This window comes from Heloderma suspectum, chromosome 1 (genome assembly GCF_057233095.1).
Source record: "Heloderma suspectum isolate Gila_16-S chromosome 1, 16-S_ref, whole genome shotgun sequence".
Lineage (NCBI taxonomy): Eukaryota > Metazoa > Chordata > Lepidosauria > Squamata > Helodermatidae > Heloderma > Heloderma suspectum.
In genome coordinates this window covers 125,236,937-125,255,073 of record NC_139458.1, presented here as the reverse complement: position 1 = coordinate 125,255,073, position 18,137 = coordinate 125,236,937, and the positions used below count along the sequence as shown (strand labels likewise).

Here is an 18,137-nt window from a genome sequence, read left to right as displayed (position 1 = left end):
TGTTTCCATTCCTCCCTATCTCCTCCCACTGCTATAACATCAGAGCTACAAGAGACAGAAGAGTTCTTTGGGCTTGCTGCAGGAATTACTGACAAAAGAAATCTGACCTATGCCATGCAGAAGGTCAAAATAATTAACCATAATAGGCCCTGCTGACAGTGAGAGCTATGAAGATACAGAAGCTGTTTTAACCCACTGCATTTCCCTGCTGACTTATTCCTTATATTGCTTTTGCCAGTCTACAAAGCAGGTTATTTTATTTATTTCTCAGTGACAGCATGCAGTCATAGTTCCACGGTCTGACAGACATCACCTCTGCATCAGTGAACAGCTCGTGTTTCCCTTTTCTTAATTTGAGCCAAAAAATATTTTTGATCTTCAGAACTGATGCAAACTGGCAGAGTCAATGGCAGCTATAGATTCTCAGTACTTTTGGTAACCAAGCTTCGAGCTATATCCCTCTGGAGAATTCCAAGCATTATTTTCTCATTAGGCTTTACTTTCAAGCAACGTTTACAGATAGCAAACATGGCTCTGATCCTGCAAAGTTTGGAGTGCCTTCTTCAACCTTTCCAAGTCTGGAAGACTGCATCCTCAGCATGAAATTTTGGTGGAGCTTTTGACTAGTTAACTTCTTTTTTTGCGGCTCAGATTATGCACCTGGGGGGACAAGAGGTTAGAGGGCTGCAAGAATTAGAAAACTACACATCATCCAAGACACCTGTTAAGGATTTGCAGGCTGACATTTCTAATTATTGGGCTGTGCATTTAAAAAATATCTTGCTTAACTCTTTGCTCACACAAGAAGGTATTTCTCAAGCTGTTAGGATTCTCAGGAGTCCATTCTATTAAAACAATAAATATACTGGGAGGAAGGGTGAAAAGCAAGGTATTTCAAGACCTACACTACTAGAATCATCTAAAGAAAAGCCTCCTTTCAACCTCAAGATCTGCTTCTTAGCTGCCTGTTTCATTGTGTTGAGTTACTCCTCATTTCAGTTTTAAGCTTAGCACAAGGACAATACATAATTTGCACTTTATAACAGAACACAACTTGTTCCTATAAAAGGCTTCAAACAACATGATTTTCCTTGTGATTGCCATTCTTTAATATAAATGTAATGTTAACATGAAGTGCAATTCTATGCATATTTACTATGTCCACTATGTTAATATTTACCCTGCTATACTAGCAAGTTAGCAAAATTTCACAGGCCTTGATACAAAATGAGCTGGTTTTTTAAATATTTTAAAATGATTTTAATGTTTCATATTGTATTATTTTGATACTATTATTGTGGTATTGTTGTTACATTGTTGTTGTTTTTATGATTGTAAACCATCCTGAGGGTATTTGCCATTTGGGTGGTACACAAATCTAATAACCAAAGAACTATAGGACTTCAGTATGGCCCAACAGCAATCCTAAAGCCACATGGCAAACTTCTTTCGAAGCTGAAGAGAATTTCAAAAGTGACATCTGACAGGGCACAGAAGACCTGCTGTTCAAAGGTCGCAGGGGGGTGGGTGAAATTGAAAAATTGCAACTGGGCATGCTGTTAGGATCCCAGGCACAATATTTGATTTCAACAGTTCTTCTAAATAATCCAAGTTCTATTACTGTAGAATCCAAGTGAATGTTATCACTAGTAATATCTGATTTGGACTTCACAACCTTGTTCCCCTAAGTTACAGCACCTTGATAACTCTGCTCATGGCCAATCTGACTGGTGGGGCAGAAAGAAGGTCAGCAGAGGCAGAGTCAAAGGGTCATCAGGGTGGGGCCAAGATTGTGCAGAGGAGCTTTTAAACATATAAAAATTGGCCATCCATCCATCTTGCACAGGGGTTTTTAAAAAGATAAAATTGTGCAAATGCATTATAAACCAGTTTATAATTTTTCCACACTCATAAATATGGTGTAAGCCTGTCCATGATTCTCCCAGACTCACAAATGTATTATAAGCAAATCTATGATTTTTCTAGACTCACAAATGACCTATAAGCCATTTTATTATATTTCCAGTCTCACAAAAGCATTGTAATCCAGTTTATGATTTTTCCACTCAACCAAATGAACTACATGCCAGTTTATGATTTTCCAGTCTTACAAAAGCATTATAATCTAGTTTATGATTTTTCAAGTCTCACAAAAGCATTATAAGCTAGTTTATTTTTCCACTCTCACAAAACCATTGCAATCCAGTTTATGATTTTTCCAGTCTCACAAATCAACTACATACCAGTTTCTGATTTTCCAGTCTTACAAAAGCATTATAATCTAGTTTATGATTTTTCCAGGCTCACAAATGCATTATAAACTAGACTCACAAATGAATGATATACCCTTCCCCCCTCCCCTACTAAGACAAGTTTAAATACTGGGATTGTGCTGGTCTGGTCTGGCTCCTCAAAGCAAATGAAGAAAAAGCAAGCAAACAAACAAGCAAGCAAACACATGCAGTCTCTCCCACTCTGATCTCCCTCTCATTCTTTTCTGCCTCTTTTCTAAGTGTCTGATTGGCTGGCTGGGCTCAGCAGTGAGTCCTGGGTGGCCACCACATTGTCCAGTAGACCCCCCCTTTTGTGGAAGGAAGCAGGTCTATTGTCATTGGCTCCCTTTTAAAAAAAACACCTTTCCCCTGTGTGAAGGGAGTGTGCCCAACTGGGCATGGGCACTGGGTGGCCTCAGAGAGCCTTCCTGCTGTGGGAGAAGGCGCTGTGAGCACACACATGTGAAGTTCTGAAAGTGACGCTGCTGCTCAACCAGGAATTCCTGGTCCCAGCACAGCAACGCAGCAGGAGCCAGCTGTCACAATGGGAGAAGCTGGTGGCAGCGCAGCAAAGATTTTTAAAGATGCAGGAAGGGGGGGTGCTGCTGCTGCAGTGGTGGGGCGATGCTCAGTGAACCCTCAGATTGGAGCTGTGACTGGCTGTACATATACATTGATCTGCTTCTCCTGACCACTCCTCCTCCCACACAAGTTGGAACTGTTTATATATATTTTTACTATGTTTTATGGTGCATAATACTAATGATACAAATTCTCCTTTATGGTAATACACTCAATTGACTTTTACATACAGGTATTTGTTCTTCATCTAAAATTGCTCTTTCATACAGATCAGTTCTAGATTCAGTTCATAATAACGTACCATGTATCTCAGGAAGTGAATGTTGCTTGTTTTAATTTTATTAGCAATTTCTTAAACTTTGTTAGTTCTGTCAGTTGCTGCCCATACCCAAAAAAGTAATAACGGGCAGTATCTAACAGGGTATAACTGCTAATGTAAATTCTGTTGCGTTAGTGCAAATTACTCTAGCACAACGATAATAGCTAGGGAAACCGGTGCATCAGTAACGCTATTGACATTGCACTACAATAATTTACGCTAGCGCAGCATAAATTACATTCGCAGTTGTACCTTATTGGATAGTGTCCAATATATTGAACTTGGAGATATATCAGAGGATTTCCAACATCTGTCACAGAACTTCCAAAGTTTGGATATGATTATCCTAACAAAATGCATTAACCGAACATGAGAACTGCTTCTATATAGAAAAAATACTGAGCTATAAGCTCTGTGATATATAACAGACTACAGAGATGATTGGATTGGACTAAATACTCATTTAATCCTTGTTTAAGCATACTTTTCCCTATGGACAATCTCCTCTTAGGATTTCTAACTGACATGTCTGCTTTGAAAGAACACAATTGTGCATCATTATACATCTCCACAGCTCTGTTCATGGGTTGCAAACAGGGGCAGTGATTCAGGACAGGGTGAGCGTATATGTGCTGTGCATATGGGCAAAATGTTTGCCCATCATACCATCTGTAGTCGTGGCGGTGGCAATCATGGTTTGTAATTCTGATCTGCGGACATACCATAGTTTGCTCATTTTGACCCAGGGAATGAAGCACATGGGGGGGGGGAGCAGAAAGGGGGAGGAATTTGAAAGAGTGTGCAAGCCTGAAGATGGGCAGAGCATGATCTAGCATTGCATGTGAATCAACATAATGTTTTCTGTGGACTTCTGATCAAATATGAGAAATAGTATACCATTTTGAAAATCACAGAAATATTTTGCCCCCAAAAAGCAGTCAAAAAACAACTTTTAAATTTCCGGAAAGTTCGTCAGGAACACTGGTATTTTCTAAGCTATATATGGTTGTGACAAAGACCATATATAGCCATTATCTTCCAAGCAGGACTATTATTCCTAGCATATTTAAGCACATTTTTGCTGTGCCTCCATAGGTTATTAATTGACCTACATATTATTTGCATAATTGGAAGGCTAGGATTACTGAAAGTGAGAAATAATAGATGTGCTTTGTTAGTAGGCATGAGAGCACTGAGCTTTGGAAAAAGTTGATCATACGTTCTCAGGTTAAAGTGGCAACCATCATTACACTGACATTTTAGAAATATTCACCTAAACATTTTTTCTCTTGATTTTTGATATGTTTAATACATAATTAGAATGTACAAGAACAAACAGTGTTGTTTTCTTTTGCAAATAAGTCCCCATTTTGTATTTCTCATGTGACAGCAGTCTGCACATATCGAAAGGGAAGCAGAGCTGACTTGCTCGCCTTTGACATCTACATGTTGAGTGTGGAGACAGAAGTCTCCTCGTGTAGAGTTTCCCATATGTAGGCTTCCCCGCTGCAGATGTCCACGTTCAACACATGGACATCAGGAGCCAAGGACAAAGAGCTATTCAATGTTGAGGCGGGGCCAGTGGTGTAGCCCTATGCAGTAATTAACAGCATAGGTATGCTAATTTGTCACCCTGCTTATTTAACTTATATGCAGAGTACATCATGAGAAATGCCGGGTTGGATGAATCAGAGGTCGGAATTAAGATTGCTGGGAGAATTATCAACAACCTCCGATATGCAGACGATACCACCCTAATGACAGAAAGCGAAGAAGATCTAAAGAGCCTCTTGTTGAGGGTGAAAGTGGAGAGTGCAAAAGCTGGTTTGAAACTCAACATTAAAAAAACTAACATCATGGCATCTGGCCCCATCACTTCCTGGCATATAGAAGGGGAAGAAATGGAAGCAGTGACAGATTTTACTTTCTTGGGCTCCAAGATCACTGCAGACGGTGACTGTAGCCATGAAATTAAAAGACGCTTGCTCCTTGGGAGGAAAGCTATGGCAAACCTAGACAGCATAGTAAGAAGCAGAGACATCACCTTGCCGACAAAGGTCCGTCTAATCAAAGCTATGGTTTTCCCAGTAGTAATGTATGGCTGTGAGAGCTGGACTATATGGAAGGCTGAGCGCCCAAGAATTGATGCTTTCGAACTGTGGTGCTGGAGAAGACTCTTACGAGTCCCCTGGACTGCAAGGAGGTCAAATCAGTCCATCCTAAAGGAAATGAACCCTGAGTGCTCATTGGAAGGACAGATCCTGAAGCTGAAGCTCAGATATTTTGGCCACCTAATGCGAAGAGAAAACTCTCTGGAAAAGACCCTGATGCTGGGAAAGATTGAAGGCAAAAGGAGAAGGGGGCGGCAGAGGATGAGATGGCTAGATAGCATCACCGATGCAATGAATATGAACTTGAGCATGCTCTGGGAGAGAGCGCAGGACAGGAAGGCCTGGCGTGCTATGGTCCACGGGGTCACGAAGAGTCGGACACGACTGAACGGAACAACAAATGCTAATTTGCTAGAGCAGTTGGCAATTTTTATGATTTATAGTGGGTTCCCATAGCTGTAATCACATACAGTGAAGGCCACATTTTTTGCTACTAACAGAAACTAACAGACAATGCACAGTAGTTGCTTTGCACAGTTCTGCATGATCTGTACTTCCTCAACTGATAAAGACACTCCCTTTTCTGTTCCAAGAGAACAGGGGGGTGATAAAGGGAGTGGGAGTGGGTGGGCAGTGTGGGTGTGCCTCCTGACAGTTTTCTAATTCAGTGAGACTTGCTCTATAAAATCCTGAGCAAATTGGCCTGTTACCTGTTCTCGTCTAAGAGAAGGAAGGTGCACCACCTGCTCAGATAACCAGCCCCATTGGACAGCATCCCTCCCCTCCCTGGGAACCAGGGTGACTGAACTGAGAGTTAAGGATGTAAAAGCTTTCTTTGCTTTTATTCTCTGCATCCATTTACCATCAATAAACTCTATCACTCTTTCACATAAGTGGACTTGAATCATACTGGTATCCTCAAATCTGGTTAGTGTGGGTCCTGGCTGGACCAGGCTCCAGTTTAAGCCATCCTACTGCCAGACTTTCATCATAGGAATAACATGTGAAGAGGGCTTTAGTCTGATGTGAAAGCACATCTTTACTGGACTGCTGGGAAATGTGGTCCATCTCATGACACTCTGCACAATTCACCAGTACACTACCCACAGGGGATTTCTGCCAGGAGGGTCTGGGCCACTTAACATCAACAGCATGTCCACCCCTATATTCACCCCTCAATATTAAAAGTGGATCTCACCCCATCCCACCTCAGTCTTGCTGACTGGAATCTGTTTATTTTATCCCATGTAAGTCAAGGGGTGCCATTAAATTATACGGGAGAAAGTAAACAGGCTGCAAATGGGGAACGTGGAAAGGAGGGCAAAACCTGCCTCTCACCTCAAACACTGCTGGTCCCAGTATCTGCTGCAGGCTTTGCCATCTCTCAACTGTTCCCCAGATTGCACCCTGTTTACACTCTCCATTCTGTTTACATTGAACTCAGTGGCACCCACTGCATACAACTCCATCTCTATCTGTGTAGGTCCCACCCCTCCAGCCGCCCCATCCTGGTTTTTCTTTCTTGATCACATCAATGTGTGACAGATTGTATTAGTCAAACAGTTATTTTTTGTCGTCGTCGTCATCATCATCACCATCATCACCATCATCTCTGTCTTGCCTTTCTATCAATAGGATAGCCAAGGCAGCTAATAAAAATATACCAAATAAATCATAAAATTAGCCATAAACTACAAGTGTAAGAAGCAAACAAAAAAGAACAGCAGCAGTAAATGTAAAACAATAAGTAGCACCAGATTAGGTACATAAGCAGCAGTAGCAAGCAATATGCTGCTAAAATACTGTATTTTACATGCTTTGAAATAAAATAATCTCTTACCCTCTGCCAGAAAATCAGCAAGTAGAAAGACAAAAGGACCAATCTGGGGAAAGAATTCCCCAAACTGGGTCAATTGCTAAGACGACTCTCTTTTATGCAGAGAAACCAGAAATACCATTAATGGTAGAGTAGGGGTAAGCGATTGGGTGCCATCTAGATATTTTGGAATACAACTCCCATCAGCCCCTGCCAGCATAGCCAACACTCAGGGATTACAGGAGTTGAAGTCGAAAACACCTAGTGGGCACCCGGTCGCCTACTGCTGAGGTAGAGAATGAGTTAGAAGGGAAGAGAGAGTTTGGGCTGATACATTCCATTCAATTTAATTATCAGAAGCCTCTTTGCTTCCTGGCTGTCATGCTACCATCCCAAATGACAATTTTTCAAAATGAAGATTTTGTCAGGGGCATTACAATTTCAGTTATAATTCTTCTCCTTCATTTCTATTATTGTTATTAGAAATGAAAAATCTTAATAAATTATTGTTGATTCCCCACCCAGCAACCCAAGTGCCATTCAATTCCAGTGCCACAATAGTGGTCCTATGTTGAGGGCAAGTTGGATGAATCACATTTTGTCATTATAACCAGAAATCAGGGTAGCAGTAGTTTATACTCAGAAAATGGCTCAACAGATTTATCTGAAACTTGGCAGTGTAGGTACTCTGGCTCAGAGCCTCCAAATCTCTCTTGCATGTCTCCCCCACTTTATTAATGTGTAAAACACACCAAATTTCTCATGTCCTTTGCTCTGTGTGCATGTATGTCTGGTTTTCCTTCAGCCCTACTCTTTCAAAGGCTTCAGTCTTGTACTTTCCTTCAAGCCAAATGCTCCCCCAAGGTTCCTGCTTCTCAGGAAGCAAGGGACTCAGATGCATACATGACTGTGTCCTAGGCGTAGAAAAACCATCTCAAAACAGAGAAAGTGGCACCCTGCCCATGGCTTCATTTATGCTAGGGGTAATCAACCCTGCAATTTGTTTTCAAAGCCAGGTGTGAGTCCCAGAATACATGAAAAAAGTGCCTCTCAGCACGTGCAGAATGTATTTCCTTCACCACTGAGCAGCTACAAGTTATCAGTCCCCCCAACCCAAATACTTAGAATGATGGCTTATAGCAGAGGTAGGCAACATGGAATAATATGCAATCTTAGTCCTATGTAGAGTAGACCCATTGAAATAAATGGGATTTAAGTTAGTTAAATAGGCCTGGAGTGAGCATCTGGGCTGGCGTGGCATCCTGGGGCCTGCCAGGGCTGACTCTGCTCTGCAGCATCCTTTCTTCTGCATATATGTGGCTGGCTGAGCATGTACATGTTTACAGATGCTCATTTTATTCTTTTTACTAAAATGTATTGTATTTGTCTACAATAAAATGGTGCTTATTCACAAATAAATGTGTTTAGCATCAGGGCAGCAGAAGCAAACCCCATTTTATTCTTGTAATGGTGGTGCTATGATTTAAGTTTAAAACAGGAATGTGCACATGCCCAGGGTACTTTCCTTTTTATCAGGGTTGACAAACTGTGTGTTTTTTGTTTTGCTTTTTCTCTAACATATTTAGGAATGTAGAAGCAGTTGAAAAGCATAGCATGGGGGTGGGTGGGTGCGGGAGAAGATAAATGTTTGTGGTGCGCTTCACAACTGAAGTAATACACATGACCGTCTAAAGCCCCCCCCCCCCGATCATTAAGTCCAGGGTCTAAAATTACCCAGCTGAACCACTGTTAGCAAAGACAGGATAAGGGTACAGTGTGTAACACAGAGTTTGAATACATAGTAGGTATTCCAAGAAAATACCTGTGGAGATATGCCCTAGATGTCTAATAGTAAATAAGGATGCAATCCTATGCAAGTTTAGACAGAAAAAAGTCCTACAGCTCCCAGCATTCCCCAGCCAGCCATCCTGGCTAGGGGATGCTGGGAGTTGTAGGACTTTTTTTCTGTCTAAACTTGCATAGGATTGTACCCTAAATTGCATAGGATTGTACCCTGTACCATTATTTCAATATAACTTGGAATATTTTGATACAAGAATACTTGAACCATGGTGGTAACACTGACGGAGAACTAGAGCCTAACAGCCTTGAAGAAAGGCTGGCTAACAGGCCAAAAAGCTCAGGCCAAATTCCTTCTTCTCCCCACAGCCCCCAGGGATATAAAAGCTCTAGCACTTATATACATATTTTCAAACTTTTCTCTATTACCATCAGAAACAGAAACATTATTTTTCTAAAAATGGAAGCTGACATTCATAGAAAGCCAACCTGTGTGCTGCATACTGTATTGTGCCTATATATATGTCCTCAGAGTTAACATAGAACAGCCATGGCCTGTTTGCTCTGACATTCTTTCCCATTTTGCAAGGAGCTTGTGAGAAAGGCAGATAAACAGGACAAAAACAGCAGCTTGAACATGCAACAAGGGAGCTTATGATCAAAATGACCTTCCTGCCATTTCCAAATAAGACACGGCTCTTAAAGTGGGTGCAAAGCCATGTTTCGAAGGAGGATGGTGGTGGTGAGCTGTATAACTTTCGAACTGCTTGCCAAAGAATGCCTAGCCCCTGTATAGCAGCTGGCACACAACAGCACATTAAATGCATTCAACATCCCAAAATCTCTTTTAGGAGACCAAAGCTACAATCCTATACCCACTTACCTGGGAGTAAGCCCTATTGCACTCAATGGGGTTTACTTCTGAGTAGGCATGTACAGAATTGCATTGTAAGGTACGTGCAACCCTGTACACACATAGTGAAACTGAAGAATGGAAGAACACAACAAATGGAGGCAACATATTGAAATCCCCCCCCCCCCACAAGAGTTTGGGGACACAGGAACCACTTGGTCCAAGCCAGGTATTCAGTGGCCTGCTTGTAATACTGAAGAGACTGAGGGTACAGCTAGCTTGGAAACATCCCCATTCCACTCTTCTGGAATTCACGGTTGCTGGAGTTATATGCAATTAATTGATCTATTTCTGTGATGAAATCCCTCTGAATAGTGTAAATGCTGCCTGCCAAAACACATTCGTTATATGCCCCATCTTTCAGGACACTGGACTTCAGAGGCTGCACAGCACTTCCAGGGCCTTCCTCATCCTCACAGCCCATTAACTATTTCCCCTTTTTATTTTTTAAAAAAGAGGGGTATGTGAAAAGAGCAAGAGAGAGAAAACAATCCTTTTTGATAGATGATCACAATTTGCTTGTTGGCTGCACTCAGCAATGAATTTGTGGCACACAGCTGGTTCATATTCACCCTGCAGTTATGAGGAATAATTACAGCAGGTAATGTGCTCAGAGAGTAGTGCTACCTTAGAAAAGGTACAAGCTAGATAAGCTCTATGGCCAGCTCTTCCTCTCTCTCACTGACACCCATCCTTGCCACTTTCATTTCTGTGATGACCAAGTGGGCCAAAGAGCTTTTACAGCCATATAACAGACTGCAGGTTCCTTTTAACTCAATAGTGGGAGTGCATTGTCTCCAGCATGTTTGCTGATTTCCCCCTTTTTTATTTTCCATATCTACCCTCCTTATCCAAGTGACATCCCCCATCCCGCCCCTGGTCTTCCACCACTCTAGCCAGCAGTCTTTCTCTCCTAGAAGGTCTCCCTCACTGACCTTGTGATTTATGAGGCCCAGGGGAGAGTGAAGCATGAGTTGCTCTCTTCCTCCTCCTCCTTGCCTGGGTAATCTGAACAGCAGCAGAACAGCAGCTGTTTCTTTCAACCCTTCCTACTTGCCAAAGGAAGAAACTGGCCTATGCAGTGAGTAGTGGAGTTTACAAGAGGACCAGAGGTCCTCCAAAGAGCAGAGTTAGAAGCTGACAACTGATTCATCTGTACTTAAAGCTGCTTCCCAAGGGTTTCTCAAGTCTTCCAGTTTGCAGCTGCTCTCTTCATCAAAGGATTCTTTTCCATTGGGAGCCACTCAGATTCCAGAAACAAAAAGGTTTGTGATGAAGGGTCAGATCCCAATGCCACAGGTTTGTGAAAGGACTCCCACTTATCCTGCCAATATTTGTATGAAGGACTCTTCTATGGAATTCTTTATATTCAAAAAGTACCCTTTGCCAAAACTGAGCTAGGCTCTCACCTAGTAGGAATAAGCCCAATTCCTCCACTGCAGGCATCAGTATTATTACATGCTTTTACATCAGTTGGACTCCAGATGTTCACATAACACTGATGCAACACATTCTAGCGTACTAAGTTCAAGACGTACTCAGAGAACCAAAACCATATTCCTACATTTGATGAGTGAAAAAATGTCTAAAACCTAGCTGAGCCATTACATTCCTGCCTGTTAAGCTGGGAAACAAGTTTGTTTCCCAGAACACTGTAAAAGCTGAATTAAAGTTTGGAAAGTGCTGCACAGATAATGCTTCATGAAATATGAGAGGCAGCGTGGTCCTGTGGCACTGAGTTAAAATCCCTATTCAGCCATGGATTCACTAGAAAACTATAGGGCAAGTCAAAATCTCTTATCGTCAGATCACCATCTATAAAAAGGGGGAATTGATGACATACCTCATAGGATTGTTGTAAAGATAAATGCAATACCATTCATAAAGGATGTTACAAGTGATACAGAAATGGTGGCAGTATCGATGACAGTGGCATGCAAGATTCCCTAACCCACCAAAAGACCTCTACTTACATCCCACCCACCCCCAAACACACACACCTGGCTGTTTGTCTTCCAGTTGTAAAATTCAGCTGTCTACCTTATTAGCCATGAAACTGAAAGAGAGATAATTGCAAATCTCCAGCAACAGCAAAAGCCAATTCAGATTTATAATGGCTGGTGCATCTAATCTTATCCATCTAGATTCTTATATTATTTATTCCCCTTATCTTGGCATGAGAATGTCTGTAGGTTACCCAAAAGAACCCCCAAAAGACTCCTTTTCACTGTTCTATTAGATTCCGGATCCTGAGTATACAAACCAAAATATTTATGCCGCTGTCTAGAGAATGTTCACTTCCTTAACCCAAGACATTCCCCCTGATAATATACAACAAGGAACAGTTCTCATTCCCAAACTGGAGTAATCAGCATCTCTCCACTGAGTCCAGCTGGAGGAACACAGGCTTACTCTAGATGTGGAATGACCCCAGAGAACCTCATTATATGGGGCTGAGACCAGTACTTACTTTGAGAGAATACGCCAATGCAATGAAACCCAGACAGCAGAAATTGAGGTATACAAAGTTGAAGATGGACCAGAGATAGTAATCGTTCACCTCAGTGGTGTCTGGGTAGATTTCAATCACCGTGGTGGGATTAGTCATCGTCTTCTTCTCTACAGAGTGTTTGCATTGGACCGGTGGCCGCAGGCTATCCCCTTTGCAGCTCTTGTTCTCCATGAGGCAAACGGCAGAGGAGGGAGACAGGACAGGCGATCCTTGCTGTGCAGGGGGTGTCTTGGAGATGCAAGCAAAGCACCCCTGCTGGGGTGCCTGTGGGGGTCTTCGAGTCCAAAAGACCCCGTCAAAGGGACATGGAGGGCCCAAAGGGGGTTCCTGTGGTCTCTCCGTGGTGGCAGCCCCCAGTTTACACGACTATATCCTGGCAAAGAGTGATCCCCTGAAGAAGGCAGGGAGGATCGGGAAGGAAGAAGATGTGGGAGACAGAGTACAAGGATGCAGGAATCAGAAAAGGAAAGCACAGAATGAAGACAGAGGAAGGGGCAGTAAAGATATTCAGGAGAAAAAGAGGCGGCGGAAGAGGAGGAGGGAAGGGTTTCCAGGCAAGGAGGGAAGAGAGAGAATATTGTTTACACACATGTACCACAAAGGAGTATTCTCCTGCACACTGAGCAGTCATTAATGTATGCAGCAGTGTAACAGTTCCTGGGCTCCCTGCAGCTGGGTGTCCCAGCTCCCGCAGTATGCCTGGCTTCCCCTCCCCTGCCTCCCACACAGACAGTCCCAGAGTTCATTAACACACTGGGAAAGGCATGGAGCTTGACACATCCATCACACTCGCTCTCTCTCTCTTCTTATCCATTCCCCACTGCCTTATGTTTTTCCCTGCCAAAGTCCTTTGCGGTATTGTCTGATAACAACAACAGCAACTCTGTCACCACTCACTCACTCAACCTTAGTTTTATGGGTACTAACAGTCTTCTAAAAATATAATTATTATTAAGCAAAATTAAAAAGAGAAACACTTCCAAAGATGAGAGCACAGACTGGGATTGAGGAGGGTTCCCAACTGTGTCCCAGCATTCCCCTCCCCACCTCCCAGTTCGGCCCTTCTCATCCCTTCTGTCCATCTCTTCATCAAAGCTCTCCTGTCCCATGCCAGGATCAAAGCGGGTTGCTGGGCGCTGGCTGGGTGGGCGATTCTGTTCCTGGAACAGGCTGTACAGCTGCGACAGACCAGCCCTGCCTTCTCTGTCTTTTCCTCTCCCTCTCAATGTAGATTTTGCTGACTCCTCATCTTTGCTGGATTCCTGATGTAATTGACTTTCCCTCCCCCACCCCACCCACCCCTTTCACCTGTCAGCAGTTTTCCCGGTTCGGTTTGGACAATGTCGCAGGGTCAGGGGTGGCTGTGAAAAGAGAAGAAAGAGGGGAAAAAAGGGAGGGGAGAAGGAGGGGGGTGAGCCTGAAAGAAGAGCTCTCGCTCGCTCTCATTCTATCCCATCAGCTTTTGCAATTAGGAAAACAGCTTGCCTGTAACCTCCACGTTTGTCCGTCCATCTCTCCAGAACAGATCAGGACGAGAGGATACTCACAAGGAGGGAGCTGCTGCTGCTCCTACATCTCCAGCTCAACACTGCCTCCGGCTCTTCTTTAGCAACTGGAGTTAGTGGGAGAGGAGAGGAGGGAAGTGGAAAAAGGAGGGGGGAGAGGTCAACTAGCATCTCTCCCCCCACCCCGGCGCGCGCGCACGCACACACACACACACACACACACAGGCGCGCGCGCGCGCGGGCTCATTGGAGCCTTGAGGCTGGCCGGCTCCACTTCACTTCGCCGAGGCACGCTCGTGTGCGTGTGCGTGTTTCCCGCTGCCGTCGCTGCCCTTCTGGCCCCGAGCACGCGCCTGCCCGCGCGCGCGCTCACACACACGGCGACCTTCTGCTTGAGGGAGCGAACAAAAAAATGCACACCCATAATCCCCCCCCCCCCCCGCTTGTTTTGTTGTTGGCGCCTACCTGCCAGAAACGCGGCCCGCCGCCCTCTCCTGGTGCCACGGCGCCGGCATCTCCCGGCCACGCACTCTCGACGGCCAATGATTAAAGCGCGGGACGGCGGCAGGGTCGCTTCGGCGCGAGGCGACTTTGTGAGGAGAAGGTCTTTCAGGCCGGGCTCGGGTATCCGTAACAAAAAAAATCCCCCAACGCACGCGCGCACGCACGCACACACTCATGCCGTCTGTCACAAGCATGCATGGCCAGCAGTACTGGAAGAGTGCTGGCCGCCCCTACCCGCCCAATCCCCTTCAGATGAGGTGTTGGGGGAAGAGTCTCGTGTGGTGAGGGTAGTACAACGCTGATGCTGAGCAAGGGAAGAAGCGCTCCGTGCGACCCAGTCACGGGGAATGGATAGAAACTGGATAAATATTGAATGCGGACTGTGTAGAACGCATGCGCGCGCGCACTATTTCGCAAATTTATATGCCACTTCCGAGTAATATTACCAAAGCGGTGAGCATAATTGTTTCAAAGCTGGTGGATTGCACCCCACAGATTCAAACTCCGCTTTATAAACAAACATCCAAGTTTTATTTAGACAAATCCCCCTCTACAGACCGTTCTCAGGCAACGGCCTCTCTCTTCTCAGGCCAGAAGCCGTGGGTGTTGCCCTCGGCTACTTCTTGGCTCCACCCAGGAAGCACAAACCATCTGGTCAAAATCCAGCTGTTCTTTTTTATTGTTACAGTAAACAATATTGTTACAGTAACTTCAACACTAAAATATACATACAGATACAGAATACATACATACAGATATGTATATATGCACGCACGCACGCACGCACGCACATACATACATATATATATATATGACCAACGGGCGTGGGAAAGATAGAGGAAAATTCAGAAAGGAACGGGAAATTGTGCTAGGCTTGAGAGCCAGAACTCCCTTCCAAAATTTAGGCCCCATATGAGCTAGGCTAGAGGGTGCCCTCTCCACACTCACCCAAATACAAAAAAAAAGGGAGGGGGAAGAGTCCTGCCAACATCCAATAGTACCCCCTCTACATACACACCCTTTTCAATGTGTATGAGAGAAGGTGTATTTCAAAAATTAGAAGTATGATAACCTCATACACATTTTGAGTTGAAGCTAATTTTCAGGGATAAATTTAAAAAAGAAAATGAAAACAAGAGCCACCTTTATTTTTGCTAACTCCATGCTGATCAAAACAACACTCATTCCAAACTTTTATTTGTTCTCATGATCTGAGACGAGATTTATCCTGTCTATTTGAGAGCAGTGTAAATAATTTGTGTTCATTACAGTCTCTCAGTACTTCTCTGAATTCTTCTTGCATTTCATGATCCCTGTCAAGATTTTGGTTAAGTAGTTTATTCCTATCCTTCTATTGGTCCCCCCCCCCCCGATTGCTGTTCACAGTGGTTCTATAGATAAGATTGTTTCTTGTAGTATTTGTAACCTGTTTGGAATCCATTTCTTCTCTGAAATATGTCACTTCTAGTATGGTCTTTGGAAAGATTTACTATATCAGGAACAGGTGCTACCAGTCAAAAGAAATTGTGTAGCTATTCCATATTTTTCCCTTAATGTATTTTTACTGATAAGAAAAATGATGGAAGAAGCAGCATGAAAATACAGGAGAGCTACAAATGGAAGATTGCATCTAGACCCCTTGTAAAATTCTGTGAATGAGGCAGTGTGATTGCATAATAAAAGCCTCATCTGAAAGCACCCGGATTTACCCAGTTTGGCTTTGAGACTTGTATCATTTCAATATGTACACCTATATATTTTGTCCTATTTTATGTGCAATTTTACCCTTGACAGTTGGTGGTAATTGGATTGTTTCTGTGCTTGTTGATCTTGTCTGTATTTACTCTGAGATCACAGAACATTTAGAGAGTACCACCACCTAAAGAGTGTGTCACCCTGAACCAGATGCTTTGAGTACCACTCGGCTTTCTCCTCTACAGCCTTTTTGTGTGTGATCAGTAGCCAGTACCCCTTGTACCAAAATATTCCCCAGTACCTAGCAAATCTCACTTTCCCTTCCTGAAGTCATAATCTCTGCCACGCATTGAGATCCTGCAAGCTCTGCCTGGGCAGCCATGTACATGGACTATAGGGAATGTACAAAAATGCAGCCTTGGAAGCTTTGCATTTTGCTCTGCTTCACTGTGCCCTTGCTGTATGACACACCAACTGGGCTCTAAACAGAGAATACTTTGCATTTGAATGATGTATTTCGAGATTTCAAAGCATGTCACATATAACAGTAATCATTACATTGATCCTAGAATTCTAGATGATTTGTAGTACCATTGGAAGTTTGTGTCACTAGTTACCCCCTCACTGAGAAACTTATTTTAAAAACAAACCCTGAAATATTTCCAATTCAGCGTGACTTCCTGAGCTCCCATTTTTCTTCTGAACAGATTGGCTTGGTGCTGCAGTTTGTTCAGTGTAGTTCAGGGGTGGGGAACTACTGTATAGGTAGAAGGAATGCCAGGCCTCAAATACAATTACCTGTCCTTTATTTATCACACACAGAAGTGAAGAACTTAACAGAAGCTCCACCCACTGTTCCTACTCCCAACTCTACAGGTATAGCAGCCATATCAGGGGTCAGACTAAGTAGCCTCATGCAGTCTCATGCTTCATGTTCTTGCTGAGCTCTTTCTCCCTTGAATATATTGTTGTAAGCTGACGAGACACAGGAATTCCTTATCTTGTCAAAGGTCATACAGTTGTATATCTTGTTCTCTGCTGTTCTCTTCTGTTCTCTCCTTATCATGGCTACCCTATAACCCAGTTCTTGTATTATAAACAATAGTGCTAAGAGAAGAAATGTTGAGGATTGCAACCCCATGCGGGAGGGGGAGGAGGAGCCGTTTCATATGTGTCACAATGTCTATAAAACCAATGTGCTAATGTAAATCGGGGCTTCTGGCTCTTTGGAAATGATTCCAGCCTTAAGCCCGCGCGTTAAATAAAGAATCTCTTTTTCCTTCACTCCGTGGTCTCTCTGACTCTGGGTTCTGCAACACAGGAGCTGCCAAGGTTCAAAACAATAACTAAGCCACAGTACCCCTGCTAGGATACATAACAGGAACAGAGGAACCTCAGGCCCAAGGGGCCAAATCTGGCCCACCTGGGGTCGTAATGTGAACCTCCAGGGTTCCCCAGTTGGCCACGCCCTTTCACCTGACTACTGATTGTTTGGTGTTTTCCTGCCTTTTGCACTGTTTTTTCCCCATTCTAAGAAGTTGAAATGCCTCTCCCAAAGCTTAGTTCCTGGCAGTAAGAGCTTTAAACTGAAATATGCTGGTGTTTTTGGCCCCATTCACCACTGGAATGCTGCTCCTGAGAGCTTCTCTGAAACTGAATTCTGCCCTTGGACAGAAAGAGGTTCTCCAGCCCTAGTTTAGCTGCTAGGCTGAGATGCACTGTAGCGTGGCTCAAGAAATTGCTTATAAGAATGAAGCCCTTGGTGTGGCGTTTATCCATCATGTTATCATCCATTACCTTTTGTTGGGGCAGGGGGACAAGGAGGGATGACTAGTAGGATGCATGTGGTATTATCTAGTCATGGCAGTCATGCTACCAGAAAAACATTAACAGGCATCGTTATGCTTGTATGATAGTGCAGCCCTCCCCAATCTGGTGCCCTCCAGATGTTTTGGAATCCCCCCAGCATTCTTGAACCTTGGCTGTGCTGGTTGGGGGTGATGGGAGTTGAAATTCAAAACATCTGGAGGGCACCAGGTTGGGGGAGGCTGATATAATGTTCAGTGTTGAACTTGGACCATGAAGATTTCTGTTCAAATCCATATTC

The 18,137-nt window shown here is 43.7% G+C and overlaps 1 protein-coding gene across 5 annotated transcripts in view; it reads right to left on the bottom strand.

Annotated features, from left to right (window-relative positions):
• IFITM10 (interferon induced transmembrane protein 10) overlaps positions 1-13,916 on the bottom strand; it is a 41,040-nt gene extending 27,124 nt beyond the window's left edge. Inside the window, exons 1-3 of one of the 5 annotated variants that reach the window (XM_084856162.1) lie at positions 13,812-13,916; positions 13,635-13,687; positions 12,285-12,717 (exon numbers count right to left, since the gene is read on the bottom strand). In XM_084856162.1, the coding sequence (XP_084712288.1) occupies positions 12,285-12,497 (213 nt within the window). In that variant the 5' untranslated portion in view covers positions 12,498-12,717; positions 13,635-13,687; positions 13,812-13,916. Of the gene's footprint in view, positions 1-12,284; positions 12,718-13,373; positions 13,556-13,634; positions 13,688-13,811 lie in introns of those variants that run through there. The other 4 variants (XM_084856169.1, XM_084856184.1, XM_084856174.1 and 1 more) reach the window with 4 other exon arrangements.
• Between the last annotated feature and the right edge of the window lie 4,221 nt (positions 13,917-18,137).